Raw genomic sequence first — 20,150 nt, 5'->3', positions numbered from 1 at the left:
GGAGTGGGAGGTTTATCTATTTATTTGTTTTTTTAATTAGAGATATGTTAGGATTACATGTATGTGAGACTTTTGGTTGTGTGAAATTACATTTATGCCCCATATGTCTTATTCATGTTCTGTTTTAATTAGAAAGTTAAACTGGTAATTTCATAGAGTTTTGGTTGACAATGAGTGTTTTATTAATTAGTAAAGATTTTAATAAACAGTATTAGACCATATTTTATACTATCTCCAACTGAGGGGCCAAAGGTGTCACATCTCGGCCAGGGGCGGATCTCTTCCCGGGCCCGCTCCACCACCGTAGCACGATATTGTCCGCTTTGGGCTTACCATTTCCTCACGGTTTTGTTTTTGGGAACTCACGAGCAACTTCCTAGTGGGTCACCCATCATGGGATTGCTCTAGCCCTCTTCTCGCTTAACTTCGGAGTTCCTACGGAACCCGAAGCCAGTGAGCTCCCAAAAGGCCTCGTGCTAGGTAGAGATGGGAATATACATTTAAGGATCACTCCCCTGGGCGATGTGGGATGTCACAATCCACCCCCCTTAGGGGCCCGAAGTCCTCGTCGGCACACCCGCGACCAGGGTTAGGCTCTGATACCAAATTTGTCACATCTCGCCCCCGGGCGGATCTCTTCCCGGGCCCGCTCCACCACCGTAGCACGATATTGTCCGCTTTGGGCTTACCATTCCCTCACAGTTTTGTTTTTGGGAACTCACGAGCAACTTCCCAGTGGGTCACCCATCATGGGATTGCTCTAGCCCTCTTCTCGCTTAACTTCGGAGTTCCTACGGAACCCGAAGCCAGTGAGCTCCCAAAAGGCCTCGTGCTAGGTAGAGATGAGAATATACATTTAAGGATCACTCCCCTGGACGATGTGGGATGTCACAAAAGGGCCATAGGCCAAACACAACCCTTTGACAAAAAATCATCTCCAACCAAGGGGGCCAAAGGGCTATAGAACAAACATAATTTATTATTTTAATTAAATTAATATGGTTAATTAAATTAAACTACCATATTAAAATAAGATTTTTAGACATATTTTGAGTGTCACTTGTCGCAAAATGAATAAGCCTCCGGATTTCTTATGTTTAGATAATCTCAATAATTTTTCGAATAAGATTTCGAGTGACATATGTCGTTAACGTGAGTAACTTTCTAGATTTCTTATCTTTATGCAATCTCAATAATTTTTTAGATATGATTTTCAAGTGACATGTGTTGCTAAAGTGAGTAACTCTTCGGATTTCTTATGACGTTAGCTAGCCGTTGCTGGCTAATGTCATGCTGACGCCAAATAGCCGTTGGTATTCAAATGGGTTGAGCTGGAGGGCTGGCAAAATGTCAAGCTTGATATTCTTGAACTATAAGGTTGGCAAAATGTTAGGCTGGAAATGGCCAACCCGCTAACCTGATTTGGCGGTTTGGGCCCAATGAGGCCCACAAACCCTTTGACCCAGCCCTCGGTTGAAAACGGTTTTCTTGTCATTCTTAGCTATTTTTAGCTCTATGACCTTTTAACCGGACCGAATGACCAGATTGAATAAACGGTTGAGCACACTCAACGAAATTCCAAGTTAAAACTTGCTAACCATCGTCGTTTTATTGACGATAACTTTAACTGCCAGAATAATACTTGAGCCTTACACCCGTATAGCATACCGGCCTACAACTACGTATGGTTTTTCTTCAAATCCCTATCCAATACAACAATGGACCTCTTACAATGTTACAATGTGAATAGAAAAATACAAAAACTAAATTACAAAAGGTTTCTGTTGCAGTTTCTCAATCCGCAGATCGACTGTTAAGTTTTCTAAAATCTTAACCGAGCAAAAGTTTGGATAATATCTCTCCCATGGTGGATGTGTCACCTTCATTATCCATCTCCACGCCAGATTCCAGGACTGCAGCATCTAGCACTAACTTCCTTTTCGCAATCTCGTAGACATTTTCATCAACTGTACCCTTAGTCACAAGCCTGTAAAGGACGTGACAGGTTATAATCCTACAATTTCTTATTCAAGTTTACGACCCATAAACAAATACCGCATTATAAAAGCAGGGAAGGTGCTTCTCTCAGGTTGATAGGTAGAAGTGAGGGAGACATTGGGAAATTGAAGGGGCAAACCTGTATATGGTAACAGGCTTCACTTGGCCAATGCGATGACAACGATCTTCAGCCTGTCGGTCAATTTGCGGGTTGAAATCCATATCATGTATGACTACGGTATCAGCTCCAACCAAGTTCAAGCCCTGGCCTCCAGCTCTTGTGGACAGCAAGCATGCAAATATAGAAGTATCATTATTGAATGTATCAACTATCGTCTGTCTTTCCGTCACCTGAGTGCTGAAATTTGGAGATACGGGTTAACAGACAAAAAATACAACGTATAATAGACGAGGTAACAATTCAAATATACCACAATCAACCAGTGGAACTGAGCAAGCCAAATAATAAAACAGATATACCATATGGCAGAGCATATTTTGTTAAGATAAAAAAAATCTACAAATGTGACGAAGTACACCAGTACCTTCCATCAAGTCGTCTGTATGTAACACCTATCACATCCAAAGTCCACTCCAAAATATCAAGCATTGACGTCCACTGGCTGAAAATCAACACACGATGCCCAGCTTGCTTCAGTGAAGGAAGAAGTTCAGCCAATGCCTAGTATCAACAAGAAAACTCTTCTCAATTTCGAGGAGAGTATTATATAACAACTCTCTCCAAATTTTGATTCAGACCAATTGGTTAGTGAACTTACTAAAGTACCATTATACCTGAGATTTTGCAGAACGCAATGCATATTTGTCCGGAAGCAATCCTTTCTTATCAGTGACACCATAACACAGCAAAAGCTGCAGAGAGAGAGAGAGAGTACATAATGTCAACATACAATATGTAATCTGCTACACACGCACAAGGAATGTACAAAACTAGATTATCTAAGTAATCCAAAACATCAATAGTTAGTTTAACGCACAAAATTTAGAAAAAAATACAAAATCATTTTCAAGAAGTTAAGAATATACCCGATGGATAGAGAAGTCACTATAACTCTTAAGTTCCCCAATTACTTTGTCTAAGGTACATTCATAGCCAAATGCACCCATTGGATGTAACTTTCTGGCAAAACGAACCACATCCTCATCACTGTAAATACGCCTTACTAGTAAAGGATGATTTGCAATCTAGAGAATGAGGAAAGCAAAAAAAAAAAAAAACCATAAGCACAACATATATGCAATCACAACAAAAGAACTGGGATATCAAAAACATGAAAGTCGAGAAAGATGCACCTTACGAAACTGAACAAAATAGTTGGAGATCTGCCGCCGAGGAAGAACCTTAAGAATACTGTTCGAGTTAACCTCTGAGGTTTTTGCAATACGAGTTCGTGAAGCTACCCGATACTCCTCAATGGCTTCTTTATAGGCGTCATCTTGCTTCTTTTCCATGACAACATACTCAACCTGCACTACATTTCTCAGCTTCTTTCTAAAAAAACAAAAGAAATAACCAAAAGAGAATGAAACCATGACAATATGAAAAATCAAGAACCAAAGCCCCGAAAATGACTAGGCATAAAGTCATAAAACATACCCGCTGTATTTTTGGAACAAGTTGTTGCATAACATCGGATTTTAAGCGTCTCAAAATAAAGGGTCCTAATATGGATTTCATGCGGCCAATCAAATCTCTATCTTCACCACTTAACAGCTTTTTCAAGTCCACATCCTCTGTAGTGAAAAGATCTGGCATCATAAACTCCAGCATAGACCAAAGCTCCTGCAACAGAAACCCATAAGTTAATGAGTCATTTAACAACTAAAAAAATCTAAAAATTAAAACAGAAGCACAAGTCCCATTGCAAATCAATATTAATTCAAGGAACTTAATCAAGAAACATGAAATTATTAAATGATTTCAATTCTTAATTGTTTCTCTGAGACTCACAGATAGTATTTTCATGTAACACAGAGTTCCCACAACATCCTCAAACGTAACCCCAAAATTCAGTTCCACACAGTAGATCATGACCATCAAAACCACAGTTACACTTTATCATATTCCAGTCTTCCCTAAGTAATATCCCATAAGATTTCAAGGGGTAAAAAAGTCATACATGTAAATCATTTTGTAGAGGTGTCCCTGTCAGCATTAGACGCTGGTTTGCACTTCGTGCAACAGACATTAGGTTTTTCCACCTGTAGCTATTTTTGTCCTTCAAAGCATGAGCCTCGTCCATAAGCACACAACTCCATTGCCACCGTTTCAGAATTTTACGATCATCTTTCTGCTGTGCACTGGAAGACCAGAAGTTAAGGAATTAAGATAGCATAAAATCATAATCACTATCCATTGTCCGTATGCAACACCAAAGCAAACCTGTGTCTTTCAAATAGTGAGTAGCACACGAGAATAACATTAAAAGGAGGTGGTAATCCAGCTTTGGACAAAGAGTTCAACTCTTTTGAATAAGCCGATCTTGCAGCCCCATGATACTGGAGAACAGTGAATGACGGGCACCACTTTTTAAGTTCTCTTTCCCAATTTTCCAAAACAGAAGCAGGGCATACAATCAAATGTGGACCCGGGTCATCATTTAAATGTTTCAATAACATCAAGTACGTTATAGCCTGTTCAACAAGGGCAAATATTACAAACCAAAGTTACAAATATTATTGGACAGGCAAAGGGAAGGACACGTAGGTACCTGAATGGTCTTCCCGAGACCCATCTCGTCCGCCAAAATGGCTGCACAAAATATAAAGGATATTAAACTGTAATGATTGAGAATTGATATTAAACCAAGCCACAGATGCATCTACGCTTATACACAGCCTCATAACTACAATTGGAAAATTTTGAGCATAATAACAACGACAACAAAATGCATATCCTTCACTGCTTAAATTTCTTCTCTATTGACATGGCCTTGAAGTCAGTTGTGAAACAAACAAATTTTGTGACCCTATCAAAAACATCTTCTTTTAACTTTCCAGACATTCACACTTGAAATACTAGAAAGTACCGCATTATCATCGCTCCATTGACCAACCAGGCCACTAATAAGACTACATGCCACTGCTCCAAATTTTGACTCTACTGAAGTAATGGCATTAAAAAAATTCCCAAATTCAAGGTCTCTCTGAATAACATCATGCTAAAGTTATCTATACCACATTTTCATCACAAGGACTTTGAAATCATAATGATAGATGCAAACCACCAAATATCAAGAAACCATAAACAAGAAAAAATTCATAACAATGAATCAAAAGAAACTGAGGATTAATTGTTCACAAGAAGATTGAAACAATTTTCATCTACTTAACCTAAATCACTTAGTGGGATAAAGCTTTGTTGTTGTTGTTACATGAAGCCACTTAAATATAAAACTTCTTATAGAAACTTCAGTCTCACAGCCGTTTCCCAGTTACCCTTAATGAACGCCCTATTTCAATTTAAAAACAATTTTTATCTACTTAAACAAAGTCACTTAAATATAAAACTTCTTATAGGAACTTCAATCTCAAAGCCGTTTCCCAGTTACTGAATGCCCTATTTCAATTTACATCAAGTGGGCTTAAGCTTACTATGGTTTAAGTTATTCTCTGCTCTCACAGCGTGAAAATCTTAACCTGAAAGTCAAGTTGTTTGGTACCATTCTAGCATGTATATATTCTTTGAGCATCATACAAGCATACAAGTAGATGAGAATCAGTTCAAAAAGCAATTCTTCTTCTTCATTGCTCTATTATTATCTAAGAATATCAATCTTAACATTTCAGAATCATGCAATTTAGCATACAAGTAGATGAGAATTAATTCAAAAATCGATTCTTCTTCTGCTTCATTGTCATTGTCATCTAAGAGCATTTAATATTGACATTTCAGAATCATACAATGACTAATGAAATTCCATTCGGCAACAAAATATGGGAATTGTTAATGGCACTCCAAAAATCTCATTTGGCACTCCAAACTTTCTATATTTAGAAAGAAAAATACACTTGTGAGGAGTGCCAAATGAGATTTTTGGAGTACTAATATCAATTCCCTAAAATATTAGTCACACATTTTAAGATCTTGTACTAATCAGAATCTAGAGAATCAAAATTCATTACGGTCATACATTTTCACAGAGGGAACCAAATTCATTTATGTACTGTCTAATGTAGAAGTAAAATCAAAATTATGCTGACTGATAACAAAAAAAAAAAAGTACCTCCGCCAATACCCTTCTGATACAGCAGAAGAAGAAAGTTAACACCAACCAACTGGTACGGCTTGAGAATCGGTTGAAAATTGGAATCCTCAGACCTACATGCCTCAATAATGTCATCCTACAACAATAAATCAGTAACCATCACTTGCCAATCCAATTGAAAGTTGATACCGACACCAGCAACAAGAAGCCAACTTTTTGCTTATGAGGACCTCGCAACACATAACAAAAAACAAAACAAAACCTTCACACAAGAACCAAACTTTTATACAGCCACATTCTATTCACCTGTAAATTTTCCTCATTTTTTAAATAAATTGGAAACAAAGGCATACCAAATTTTTTAAAACCCAATTAAGAACGAGTAAAAGGGCTCTCCAACTCCATGAGATTCATACCACAAGAAGTTCAGTAAAAGTAAGAAAAGGCACCTGATTGACAATCCTCACAGAGGCAGCTTCCACTTCGGCGTACCTATCAGACACCGCCGGAGCCGACGACCCATGGAGCTCCTTTCTCAAATCCGCCGATATTTTGGCACACTTCTGCAAAGCTTTCCCAACGACGTCGTCGTCCTCCAACTCCTCTACCGCATCCTCCTCTTCCTCACTCGTTGACTCAATATTAGCCCAATCCCCATCGCTATCCTCGTCCTCGACTACGAACCGACGGCCACGATTGACCGTCCTAGCCTCCGGGACGTCGTCGGCGTCGTCGTCCTCCAATTCGTCCTTAATCACGACACAATCGGAATCGTCGTCCTCCGTTTCGGGTTTAATCTCGACGCAATCGGAGTCTTCATCTTCGTCGTAGAGTTGTTGGGGCTTGGGGGATGATCGGAAGGCGAAGGACTCGATTGGGCGCGGAGTCGGGGTGCGAGGCTTCTTGAGGACGCGGGAGGGCTTGAAGGCGGAGGAGTGCTCCTCCCAGTCCTCGTCGGAGATTTCGAAATCGTCGAACCCGCGCTTCATGTAAGCGGTGTCAAAAAAATGACGGAAAGGGGGGCAATGGAAAACCCTAATTGCAAATTAGGAGGGAGTGAGTTGTAGCGTTACTAATTAAGTAGCAGTACAAGAGAAGGTCGGCGGTGAGTCACTGAAGACGAAAGGAAGGACGATCTTTGGGATTGGGAGCTTCCTCTACTTTGGGAGTGCAAACGGGAAGAAAGGAAGCCAAAGACCGCCATAATTTTCGGGATGCTTGGTTAATTAAGAGTAATTTAATTTAAGGGTTCGTCAAGTGATAAACGAGTTAAAGTTTAGGGAGCTGGATCCTTCGGGTGCAATAAAATAGAGCTGCTGAGCAGATAATCTCATAGTTGAAATTTAATTCAACAGCTACAAATAAGATCCTTTAAAATTATAATAATTGTACTTATTTGATCAAATTTTAACGGTCTGTCTGCTTAGCATATATGAATCTAGAGGGGAACTGGTTCCAAAGTTTAGGCTTTTAAATGGATTCTGTTTCAGTATAGGTTTGACTAAATTAAGCAAGTGAACAATATAAATTAGATGATGTGGAGCATGTGTTGTTAGGGGGCTACACATAAAAGTAATTTGACTGATTTTTTAATTAAGCACGTTACTACGAAAAAAGTTAAAGTTTTATTATAAAACTAATTAGTAATACGGGAATAGCTCAATATTTTATAAGCTCTTTCATTATTTGGCTCTACACTAGTGAGAACCAAACCATATAAGAGTTTATGAAATTATATATACTAAAACCCAGTTGGTTTCTGGCACTGTTCAGCAATAGTGTCCGGACGGATCTGCCCCTGGCTTCTTTGCTTTCTTCCGTTTCTCTCCCTTTCTTCGTGCGTTGGAGAGACCCTTACTGTTATCCTTCTTTTCTTCGGAATTCTTTCACTCTTTGGCCACGTGTTGATCATCCTGGGTATCTTTTTTTTCCATTCTGACTCCCTCTTTTATTTTACTTTTTGTGTAGCCATCCGACTCTCTCTTCGATTCCAGCGTTTTATCCTTACCTAATCCACACTGGCAGCAATGGTACATGCATTTCCACCAAAAAATAATTAAAAAAACCTTACCTCATCACACCTGGCAGCAATGATGCATGCCTTGCCACCAAAATATAATTAAAAAAACAAAAATCTGGAACATGTTTGCCCCTGTTTGATGCCAGCTTGCCCGTTGCTTTTCTTCTTTTGCACAGTCTTCCCATGCGTTCTCCACTGTTTTGCCACGCGTCGATCATCGTGGATAAGTTCTCTTCAATTGCATCTCTCCAAATCTCCTTCAGTTTCCAGTTACTTTCCTTTTCTTAACCTTTGGTTGCTGATCTTCTCATCTTTCTCATTTTTCTTAGCCAAATCATCTGTGCAAATTTCTTGCGTTTAAAACCCTTGGAAAAATAAATAGTTGCTGCATCTTCCGTTTAAAATCCCTGGGTCAGTACTGATTTTATTGGTTTTTGGATTTTATCAGGGTGGATTTGTTATCTCCAAGGTCCACCTCTGTTTGGTGGTGAGTTTTTTTAACCTTTAAAGTATTGCTTTTTAATTTTTATTTTTGTAGTTTTCCATGTTCAAGTGGGATTTTTGTATGATTTTTTTTCCTTCTAATTCTGGGTGTTTTCTTTATATTGTTAGATCCGATGTCTGGGTGTATGATTTGTTTGTGTTTTTCGTTTCAGAACACGATGCTCTATGTTTTTTGGAATTTAGTTTTTTGTAATTTTTGGTGTTTTGTTTATATCCTTGGAACTGTCGTTTGGTTGTATGATTTGCAACTCTTTTTTTGTTTCAGGACACTTTGCTCTTCGTTTTTTGGGGCTTCTATGTGCACCTTCGAAGCCGTTTATGCTCAAGGTAAATAATTTCAGTTTTTTCCTTTTAGCATTTTCTGCAACAAATTTATTTATTTATTTTTTAATATTGTGAAGTTGTGTTTTCTATAGTGTGAAAGTTGAATATGTGGGAATTATATATATATATATATATATATATATATATATATATATATTTTAGATTTTGGTGTCTTTTAGGGTTTTATTCTGGAGCTTGCAAGTCATTTTTGGGTCAAGTATATACTTCATCTCTTTGCTGTTAAATTTATTTGGGTTTTTTGGTTGTTTGTGGTTCAAATTTTCCCTGAAAATTTAAAAAGAGAGGAATGGTCATGATTAATTTTTCCATATTGAATCTCAAATTATCAGTGTATAGATACAAAAAATGATTTCAGTGTATGTAGGCAAGATAAAATTTCTATGTCAAATGGTGAAGTATCACGACTTGGTTTCCAGTTTTAATGTTCTTTTTATGTGTTGTCTTTGCTTTCATAAATTGATACCTTATTGTTGATAAAACTGATTTGGTTTTGCAGACCATAATTTTTAAGCAACAAAATTAAGCTGAAAATTAAATTGAGGTATGAATGCTTCCACTTATTCAGGTTATTCAATTGATATTTTCCTTTATTGGATTTTATTTTTGAATGTTGTTTGATAAAACTAATTTGGTTTTGTAGATTAAGATTTTTAAGCGAGAAATTCAATTGAAATTGTAATGAATTTGCAAATTTGTCAAGTATATCTTACATTCGTGGTTCCATATTCACTTTACCCATAACTATTGAATTTTCTCTCTTGACTAGATGGATTTTTATAGTTTTCAGGATCTACAGTTGCAATGCCTTTGATGGATAAAACAGAGGACCCAGCTACTCTTATAGAGCTTCTTTAGCATCGTAAGTTAAAATTGCATATCATTTTTTTTGTTTCATGGAATTCATTATGTTTAATAGCATACCAATTATGTGATAACAATTGTTATCTTAGCAGTTTCTAACAATTTGTAAAGTATGGATAAATGTGTAGAAGTTTGAATTATACATAAGAAAGTTTCATCTATTATACTCTTTTACTAATTTTTGTTACACAATCAATCATTCACAGGTAATGCTATTCAGAGTGGTTCAAAGAATTTCAAGAGCCTCATTCATCCAATTTATGCTCTTCATGTAAAAATTCTTTCAATAAGTTCAAACATCTTTCGGTGTAGATAACATTAACATTGTGTAACAATATATTATAGTTTTGAAACATTTTTTTCATACGATTTTTAATCCCTCAACAACGCGTGGGCAATATTTCTAGTGTTAAATTACTTCACAAATTATTAATAGATTTTATAATAAAACCTTAACTTTTTTATAACTAAACATCATCTCATGTTTGTTGGAACAAAAAATGATCATGTAGCCCGAGAGTGCTTCGATTGTGTAAAATTCAAATAAGTTACAACAAAGTGTAATTCATTGGGCTAACTTCAAAGCCAGATACTAATTGATGGGCCTACCATAGTTCAGAAATTTGGACATGACTTAGGGCTTTTATCTATGAATCAAAGCCAGTTTGGGCTTGTCCTTGAGAAAAAAGAACATTGATCTATAGTGTTTTAAGTATATCATCATGCGGTCAAATTTTACAATAGTGCCTTAGTATAAATCGCAACATTCTTTTTCCGGAGTACAAATGCTCTTCGGAACTAAAAAAATTGAACTTAAGGATCAAATAATCTGGACCGTTAAATCAAATTTTAACGGTTATAATTATTATAACTTTTAGAACGGTCCCTATTTGTAGCCGTTGGATCAAATTTCAACGGTCTCTATCATTTGATCATTAGCTCAATTTTTTTTTTATTCGGAAAGGATCTGTACTCCTTTTTCTGCGTCCATGATTTAGGTAACTACGAGTTAGTATTACGCTATTTTGATACATGCAGTATTGGGATGGGAATACAAGCATATAACATGAGAAGGGAATTTAAGAAAATTACCTCATCTAGAACAAACGCTTTTAACTAATTAAACTACATATTCTTTATGATATTACAATCCGTTGAACCTCATCGAAGTATTCCACTTGGGTCTTCAAAAATGACTCGTCAAAGTCGATAATGATTGGAATACTACTAAAAACAGTGTTTTCTGCGATTTTGTTAATAAAGTATGATGAGGTTTTGAGTGGTTTGAGGAGAAACTGGGAAGGAAGCACATCATGCATATTAGTTTCTTTCTTTCTAAGGTAGACCATAAATATAGTCTACCATCGTTTTGATTGAGAGGAGCACCAAAATAGCATGTTTAAGTGCACCACTACCACTACGAGTTCTGCACTGTATGCTCATCTTTCCCTAAACCAATTTTGCTTCGTTGGATTCACTTTTTCCCCTTGTCAATTTTGCTTCTGGAATTAAAATTTGTCGGGATTCAAATTTATGAAATTATGGTTTTGGAAAGTACTATTTACATTGCTTGTACATAATTTCATGAGATGCGCTGAGGACAAAAGCAAAGTGAGCGACTTCCTTGCAAGCATTTCAATTTGTAAGTACTAATACTCCTCGAGAAAATTTTCAATATGTCATGAACACGACACGGTACATCACGTGTAATAAATATTTTTTTTTTTTGGGTGAAGATAATAAAACAATTTTCAACCAATTGTATTATGACACTTAGTATACTGAGCTACGTTCTCTTTTTCACTCAGTTGATCATTTCAAGAAAAGGAGAATATATAATACAAGGTTTGGTCATGCATCATGAATCTTTATGAATCTCTTCTCCATTAAAACATGCAATATAGAAATGTATTTCACGTACATTCATTCTCCAAAGATAATATATATACACACATAAATAATTAGGTTTAGCCTAATAATGGTGGTGAGGATGAGTAGGATAATGGGTGGGAGTAGAACAACTAGAAACTTAGGATTCGAAACTCTCATTTGTAATGTGTATGTATCAATTACGGTCGACTTAGAATAACTCAGTGTTGAACAGTTGAAGCAGCTATGGTTATAAACTTTCATTGGTCATTTTGCATGTGATATTAGAATTTTACAAAAACTGATGATCATGAAGAGAGTGAAAAGAAGAAGAATGTGTGACCGGAAAGAATGAACCGTTGACTTCCAGCAGCTGCATGGCACTTTAATTAGGCCAAAGCCATAATACAAAAGAAATATATATATATATATAATTCCCATTCTTTTTAGAAGATATAAACATGCACTGACCACATTTTTTCTAGATTAAAATTATTACATTGACCATAAGAAAATATGAAACATATATATTTAATCAAAAGTATCATATATGCACTTTGTTAATTATCTATACAAACATCCTCTATATGTTGGTGTCCAATGGTCTGATCCTGTATTTTCACGATAAACTTGAGGGGTACATGAAACAGGCACCAAACATAGGCCTTTGCTCTTGAGATCAACCTTTGTGTCCCCCTTGTAATCTTTTCTATCCATCGTCCATGGATCCTAAATAAAATAGCATTAAATAATTAGCAAAAGAAAGTGTGTGTGTGTGTGTGTGTGTGTGTCTATATACATATATATATATATATGTATATATATAAGCATGTGTATATACCTTTGGTGAATTTGTCTTCAAATAAGGGCTATTCAATAGCTGCAAAAAAATTATGGAAATGTAGATTAATTCTATGCTGGTATTATTAACTTCTTATTAGTTAGAAAATAAAATTATTTATAATGGACAGAGTTAAAAAGAGATATGATAATATATATACCATGTGCACTTGGTCTTGCATGAACTTAATGTACTGAATCGCTTCATATAGTACTGATGCTGTATCGGTCTGAAATGTAACCAAATTATGATAATTTAAAATATGCCAAATACGATGATCAGTTAAAGGAATGAAACATCTAAATTAATCCAGTTGAAATGAATTAATTAGCAGGTTTTCTTGTGTGGCTGCTTTCCGCTCACCTTTCCAAACGGAGACACGATTGGTTGAAGGGCCGTGATTCTGTCCGTAAGCTTGACTTTTGGTGCCTGAATCTGTTGATCAGAGACATTAATTAATAATTTCATAAGAAAAGGTTATTTTATCAATTAACGATCAAGCATGATTTCTTGTCTTTTGCCTTTTTTATTTTGCATGTTAGAGTACCTTTGTAGATGATCCTGTAGAAGTTTCTTGCTTAGGCTTTTTCACGACTGTTTCTGATGATGTGTCGTCCGTTCTTTTCTTCTTTCCTTCATTTGCAATTCCCTGTCCTCTTCCACTACTCATTCTTGTCTGCGTGTATTATATATACACATGCAATTAGAACCTGTCCTCTTTCACTACTCATTCAATTATATATACATATATAATATACGATGAGCTTCAGTTAAGATATCGCTCAACAAAAAAATTAAATTAACTAAATATTGAGCTTACCGACGAAGAAGTTTGCAGGGTTTGCTTCTTAGAATGATCAGAAGAGTTGAAAGATTTGAAACAAGACTTAGGAGCATGAAGGTCAATCAAGGGTTTATTTCCTAATTGACTCGTAAAAGATCCAACATCTGCTAAATTTCTGGCAGCAGTAGTACTAGTGGATGAAGAATAATAAGAATCCGACAGTAGTGATCCATTTCCATTGAAGTACTTGCTAGTATGATTATATGCAGCCATTGCGTTGTTGAGGCCAATCTGATGTTCAATGCCATTATGGTGTCCATGATTCTGATCATCTACCTTCATAATTTGACTGCTGTAACACGAAAATAAACTGGATCCGGAGTTTCTATTTGTAATTCCCATCTGAGGATTGCATGACGATGTGGAATCATTAAAAAACGGTTGTGGCTTTAAATGACAGAGATTTGGTTGTGAGTACTGACGATCATGATGAAGGATAGTAGAACAAAGTTTATTATCTTGATCCATTATTTGATGAGGAGGCATATTGTTGAGTACTACTTGTGGTTCTGGGGTTGCAATGGACCAGGTGCTGACTTGATTAGACATCTTGGTTAACCTTTCTTTCTCAATACTAATATTCATGTTGTTGTCCATGAATCCTCCATTTATTTGCTTTTCAAAATTGTTGAAATTGGAGGCAGCTGAGTTTATGAACTCCCAAGTACTATTGTTGTCCAACTTCTTCAAGTCCTCACAAGCAGGCTCATTGTACATAACATGATGAGTTGACAAGCTCTTGGATGATAGTGCATCTAGGAAGTTCTCTCCAACACCATGATCATCGTCGCTTAAATCATGGTTTGCATTAGCGTTTCTGCATTCATGGTTCATTCAAAACTTAAATTAATTACCGTATATATGCCTAAATGTATAAAGATGCACATATATATAGACACGGCTCAAGTTTTTCTGGGATTAGCCCAGTTGTGAGGGTAGGTAAGGTGATAGGTAGGATAGGCTAGGCTCAAGGGTCGAAACCCTGCTATATATGTAAGGAAAAAAAATGGATGGTTCAAGTTTTATCTGAGATTATATAACTCTTCTAATTACTAGCTAATTAGTAATAAAATATGTTAGGGAAAAATTAGAGTTACTTACAATAGAACATGGTTCCAAATATGATTCTCAGAAACCTGTTCGCCATTAATTAGGTCGTCGTTGGAAGAAGCAGAACGCTGATCAACAAGCATTATGCGAGAGGAGTCGACACTGAAGCTTGAGTGGTTGGAGGCATTGGTAAAGGAAGTACTGGAGTTTGAAACATCCTGATCAAGATCATCACAATTATTACTAGAGTTGGAGTACTTCTGGTTTAGCTGCTGCTGCCATGGGTTGGTAGAGCTGACAAGATCCCACCAATTTTGTTGCGTTAGCCGCGCAGAGGAAGAAGAGATTGCAACACCGCATTCTTCGGCCATTTGTTCTTAACTTTGTTCGGTCTCTCTCTCTCTCTCTCTCTCCCCCTCTTTCTCTCTGTAATAGATTGTTGTGGTGGAGGGTTTGGAAGGGATTGGGATAAATATATGAATATCCGTTGGGTGGTGATGACGTACGGGGTTTGTAGGTTTTATCGTTCAATAATAGGGCAGACAATAAAATATGGCCTGAATTTTTCCACTAAAGGTCGTGGGCAATTATTAATTTATATACGGACACATGTAACCTGGCCCAGCCAATACCAAGTGTTTTGTTTTTAGGTTTAGGGTTTCCAGATGCCCAAGACCAAGAGTTCGGTTTTAGGGTTAGGGTTTCCTAATGCCTCTCGATCGGTTCTTCATTCTTCGCTAAGAAAAACTTCTTGCATGACAAGACACTATTGATCCGTAAGCACAACGGAATACGTTCAATACTTTTCTCAAATACAATTGATCAACATATACGTATATGGTCCCAAATGCAAATTAGTTTACATTAAAAAATAAATAAAAAATCACAATAGTCACCAACATTTGTTCTACACAAGACATTCCAAACATATTGTACCAGCACAGTAATTGGATTAATCACGTAAGTTCCAAATTTGCGCTATACAATTAAAGGTTAGAACTCAATTTTTAGGTCATTGGAACTTATATATTTTATTTCTCTATATATCACAAGAAGCTATGTGTTTTACCATTAGAGGTCAACACAATGTGTGTGTGAGACGACCATGGTCCCCTAAAATTGAATAATGGACCTAATTAGACCTTGATGATAAAATGGTCAGATATTAAAATTGCTTTTGCTTAATAATTAATTCATATGTGTGGTATCTTTTACTTTATTGTATAATTAACAAATCCATTCCTTTTAACGAAGGGTATAGTTGCTTGGCCTTTGCATATAGGTCAGTGAATTGGTGGGTGTTTTTATTGAGTGGCAATCTGCATCACTCTACATCAAGTTCCACTTTGAGGATTTTTTTTTCCCATCCGTATAATTTCGTTCTTCTACCACCATTAAGGGTCATTGGCTGCGGAAGGAGGGAAGCATTTTTTTAATTTCTTCATTAGACATTGTCACACGAATTAATACATGGCCATATATTTGATCCGTATGTATTTACTTTTATAGTATAAATTAAAATGTTCTTATTAGCTAGCTTTAGCTTCAATCTCATCCACCCAATGTATCTTTTATTTCTAATCTCTAGGTTTGGAGTGGAAAGTTTGATTAGGTGGAGACTGAATACATATCATAGGTTAGGCGGCGTTACATTTAAATTATTTAATTTGATTCCTATTTCGACAATAATGGCATTTTGAAAAGTTCATGTTCTTTTATATAATAACTAGTAGTGTCAATTGCTTTCTCATTTATAGGAAAAAGATACATGGATAAATTCTAGCCACCTAAATGAGGATCATAACCATCAACCATGCCAAATTGGCTTTGAATCACCGTCTTTCTGGTAAAAAGATATAGGCCAGTTTACCATGTGTCTGCATTTAACAACTTGTTTATGCCTTTGTGACTGTGAGTGTTTTTGACTTCTGGAATGATAGACTATCGTAGCGAAGCCACCAGCTAGCTAGTCTCATTTAAAAAAAAAAAAAAAAAAAAACTTGTTTACGTCCCTAAACATCAATATCACCACCAACGAAACAGGTAGATGACTATACTGTAGCTGCATTATTTATGTAGAGTGTGACCAGAGTCTTCCATCTTCAGAATTACAAATAGAGCCAACTACAAATCAATAGCTAGTGGATATTTTTCTTGCACATAGCCATCTCCAACTTTGGCTCCTCTATGTTCTATCTATTTCACACAATCGAAGTGCCATATCAAAGATATCCCTCCATGTCCCTGAACTCTCTCACGATATTTTGTTATTAGTCCTTGAACTTACATGCACCACAAACCATGAGATTAAGTATTGCTAACACAAAAATGTTTACTTCCAATGGATTTTTTTGTGAAACGACACAAACTATGGGAATGATTATCTTTTGCCTCTGAAAATTCTAACACACCGATCGGTTCCTTGGAATGTTCATACATGTACTAATTAACACATAAAGGAATAAGGGAAAGAAAAAGAAACACAAATTAATTAAAAGTGAACGTGCATGTGCTACAGTCCCACCATATTCGTCGTGAACTTACTCAATCGTTTCATTTGATGTTAATTTAATTGGAATAGATTGACGCCTCTAGTTTCAGGCCAATCATCAAGATTTCATCCACATTTTTTTTCCATTGGTAATCTGCTCGGCATCTCCCCTAAAAAAAAGCTACGTGCACGCAATTAAATATTTGAATTTTACTTTAGTGGAATACGAAAGTTGGCTAGCTTTTTGTATAGTGAGTATATAAAACCTTGGTGGCTTTAGACCTGATGGCAAAACCTACCAAACAAAAATGGCCACTTAATAGGAATAAGGGAAAAAATAATAAGGTGCCTCTTACGAGAGCATTCATAAAATTAAGCAGCGTATGCGTAGGACCATGCACTGTTGGTGATGGAAATTGAGCTAATAGATTGAACCTTTAAAGATTATATGAGTAAGTAAAAAGCAACTTTGTTACTTTTTGATCAACAAATTATTAACAACCATCATTATGTGAAGTCAGTTGTATGAATCTTAGAACGTCACTGCTCTCATTTTTAATTACGTCATATCTTTCGTTAGGTCCAAATACTCCATAAAAAAAACATAAACTTAGGTGAATCATATGACCAAACTGTAAATATATAAAACATAAACTGTACATAAAACAAGCACTCTAAAGTTAGCTAAGTTATATGGCCAAAGAGAGTGCCCAAATCCCAAATAATTATAGATAAAGAGGTCCATTAAGCATATATGTACATATATATATATATATATATATATTTATAGTGGCAGCCATTGCCGTTTTTCTATCTTTCTTAAGACATGTTTCAATTACTGTCCTCTGAGAAAGCTCCATCCATGGCAAGGGTTGTTCAACACGCATTCTTGAAGAGCACGAGTCTCCTGCTTTTGAAAAAAAATAAAATAAAATAGATTGGACGGGACAAAAACTAAATTCGTTAAATAGCACGCGACCTTTAATAAAATGAAATAAAATGGAGCTAGATTATATATTTTTTATATAATCTGTGATTAATTAAAGAGTTTGCAAAGCAGCAAAAGATTGAATAATATGTGCTTAAAGTATTAATTGTTTGATTTAGTGGTGCTGCTCCTTTTCTTTACTAGATGTTGGTAGCCCTAGCCAGCAAACCTCACATAAGATTAAATAATACATGTTAACCTCTTTAATTAATTTGTTTAGGACTTATCACACACTAAACATAGATTACATTCAAAAGTCATTTTACTTGGTGTATATGATTTCCAAACTTCTTTAACTACCGCCTTTGTTATAAATGTGTACTGGTTGTGGTTGTGGTTGTGTTTGTAGCAACCGTGTAGGTGTTTCTCTAAAATGTTTATTTATGTAAATTATCTTCATATCAATGTTGGTCGTCTTAAAAATATAATAATATCTTTATAACTGTCCTCGATCACCCGATAAAAACTACTAAGCATGCACCTTGAAACATGTGGTTGTGGTTAAAAGCAAAAGGATGAATTAGGCATTGACAAGCACGTAGCACACTAATACAGACACGTAAGATTGGGTTGGAGTAAATCTACATACCTACTAGCACTTGACCTCTCTCGAGTACGGAATAAGTAATACTGGCAATATAAAAAATAGAAGGGATGCAGGATATCAAACACCCAATAAGCTCTTTCTTTTTCGTTGCTTGCTCCCATACATATAGCCTAAACTTTTTGTTTTGCACTCTAGAACTGATGCATGACATATAATAGATAAGAGAAGTTGAACTGTTTTTGAAAAAGTGTGATAAAAAAGTGAATTTGTGTGGATAAGCAAATATAAAATTTTATAACCAGCGTCAGGGTTTTTTTTTTTTTTAAAAAAAAAAAAAAAAAAAAAAAAAACTTTGATGGGTTGATTGCAAGAATCAAAATATCACCCCTACTTAGTGTCCAGTTTGTCCCAAAATAAGAACTTCGAAGTCATGATATTGTATGTCATTCTTGTGTTTTCACTCTCATATAACTGCTAAATATTAAAGTAATATGTAATCCAATTACAACACTTTATTTTGACTCTGATTACTAGTAAACATGCATGTTGTATATTCATGTACAATTTAGGTTTAAACTCTTCATTTCCTCTGAATCTAAATTAGTGTAGAATATCTTGTACTAGAGAAAAATTGTAGTTCAAAGAATAATAGTACTGTGCATATGCATATCACCACTTTTTGGTTCTCTAAATAAGGGTAATATGGAATAATGAATTTTCTCTAGGGTGTTACTTAATAACCAAATGTAACTAAATCATCTTGATTTCTCAGTTTTTTTTATTCTTCAATCTTCATTTCTGCAATATCAAGTTTGTAATTCAGCTTTGTTAAGACTCAAGAGTGCTATCCACACACCCCTTTTACCTTCTGCACACATCCTTTTAACTCTTGTACTTTAATCCGACGGTTAGAAATTTAAAGGGGCGTGTAAAAGATAAAAAGTATGTGTGGATAACACCAACCCTTTAATTTCTCAAGTGCACATCAAAAGTGCATTTTATGTTACACATCTGAACAAGAGCCGTTAGATCCCATTAAATTAAACGATCTAACAACTTTTATTCAAATGTGTACTTAAATGTGCACTACAGAAGCCACTTAGTATTACGATCTAATGATATTCCTCTTCACTTGTAAGTGAGAGGTCTTAAGTTCAATTTTCATCAAAGACGAATGTGAAACACATTATTACTAGCCCATTGTGAAGTTAAACCATTCCTCTCTCTTTTAGTATAGATATATCATTTGTTCAAAAAAAAAAAAAGCACACACACAGTGGAAAAAGCCTCTACATAATAAAGTGGGAAAGAAAATCTGAATTTTGGAAATCGGTTTAGGATGGGTATGTGGCCCATCCCTTTTCATATGGGCCCTTTCAGGGTTATTCGTCAATATCCAACTTTTGGGCTCCTCTCAATTGCCACTGACTGGCCTAACCGATAAGCCCACGCTTCTCTGAACTGCTCAAAGAACACCCTTCAAGTTCGCCTATACCTACACAAATACCACCAGCAGTCTGCCATCTCTGATCTCTCTCTCGGTCAAACTCGTGATATTTCGTT

The 20,150-nt window shown here is 35.9% G+C and overlaps 2 protein-coding genes and 1 long non-coding RNA gene across 4 annotated transcripts; 1 reads left to right on the top strand and 2 right to left on the bottom strand.

The window, feature by feature from the left end:
• Positions 1 to 1,580: 1,580 nt before the first annotated feature.
• On the bottom strand, positions 1,581 to 7,449 carry LOC137731293 (protein CHROMATIN REMODELING 19). Its single transcript, XM_068470388.1, has 12 exons — positions 6,677 to 7,449; positions 6,246 to 6,363; positions 4,731 to 4,771; positions 4,403 to 4,653; positions 4,140 to 4,320; positions 3,617 to 3,802; positions 3,313 to 3,486; positions 3,046 to 3,204; positions 2,794 to 2,871; positions 2,544 to 2,680; positions 2,138 to 2,356; positions 1,581 to 1,987 (listed from the first exon to the last, which is right to left on the bottom strand). Exons 1-12 carry the CDS (start codon positions 7,214 to 7,216, stop codon positions 1,831 to 1,833), a joined length of 2,241 nt encoding a protein of 746 aa, XP_068326489.1. The 5' UTR covers positions 7,217 to 7,449; the 3' UTR covers positions 1,581 to 1,830.
• A 766-nt stretch (positions 7,450 to 8,215) lies between these two features.
• LOC137733014 (uncharacterized) lies at positions 8,216 to 10,268 on the top strand. 2 transcript variants are annotated; one of them, XR_011068362.1, is made up of 5 exons: positions 8,216 to 8,734; positions 9,017 to 9,078; positions 9,593 to 9,637; positions 9,877 to 9,955; positions 10,164 to 10,268. It is a non-coding gene; the product is annotated as an uncharacterized lncRNA (long non-coding RNA). The 2 variants fall into 2 exon arrangements; XR_011068363.1 differs by lacking the exons at positions 9,017 to 9,078; positions 9,593 to 9,637 and having other exon boundaries at positions 8,217 to 8,734.
• A 2,122-nt stretch (positions 10,269 to 12,390) lies between these two features.
• On the bottom strand, positions 12,391 to 14,952 carry LOC137730681 (transcription factor bHLH68-like). The gene is made up of 7 exons (XM_068469646.1): positions 14,613 to 14,952; positions 13,488 to 14,328; positions 13,215 to 13,343; positions 13,031 to 13,102; positions 12,828 to 12,896; positions 12,668 to 12,706; positions 12,391 to 12,555 (listed from the first exon to the last, which is right to left on the bottom strand). The coding sequence occupies exons 1-7, from the start codon at positions 14,930 to 14,932 to the stop codon at positions 12,391 to 12,393; spliced, it is 1,635 nt and encodes a 544-aa protein (XP_068325747.1). The 5' UTR covers positions 14,933 to 14,952.
• Between the last annotated feature and the right edge of the window lie 5,198 nt (positions 14,953 to 20,150).

This window comes from Pyrus communis, chromosome 4, assembly GCF_963583255.1.
Source record: "Pyrus communis chromosome 4, drPyrComm1.1, whole genome shotgun sequence".
NCBI lineage: Eukaryota > Viridiplantae > Streptophyta > Magnoliopsida > Rosales > Rosaceae > Pyrus > Pyrus communis.
This window is presented reverse-complemented; position numbering and strand designations above follow the sequence as displayed.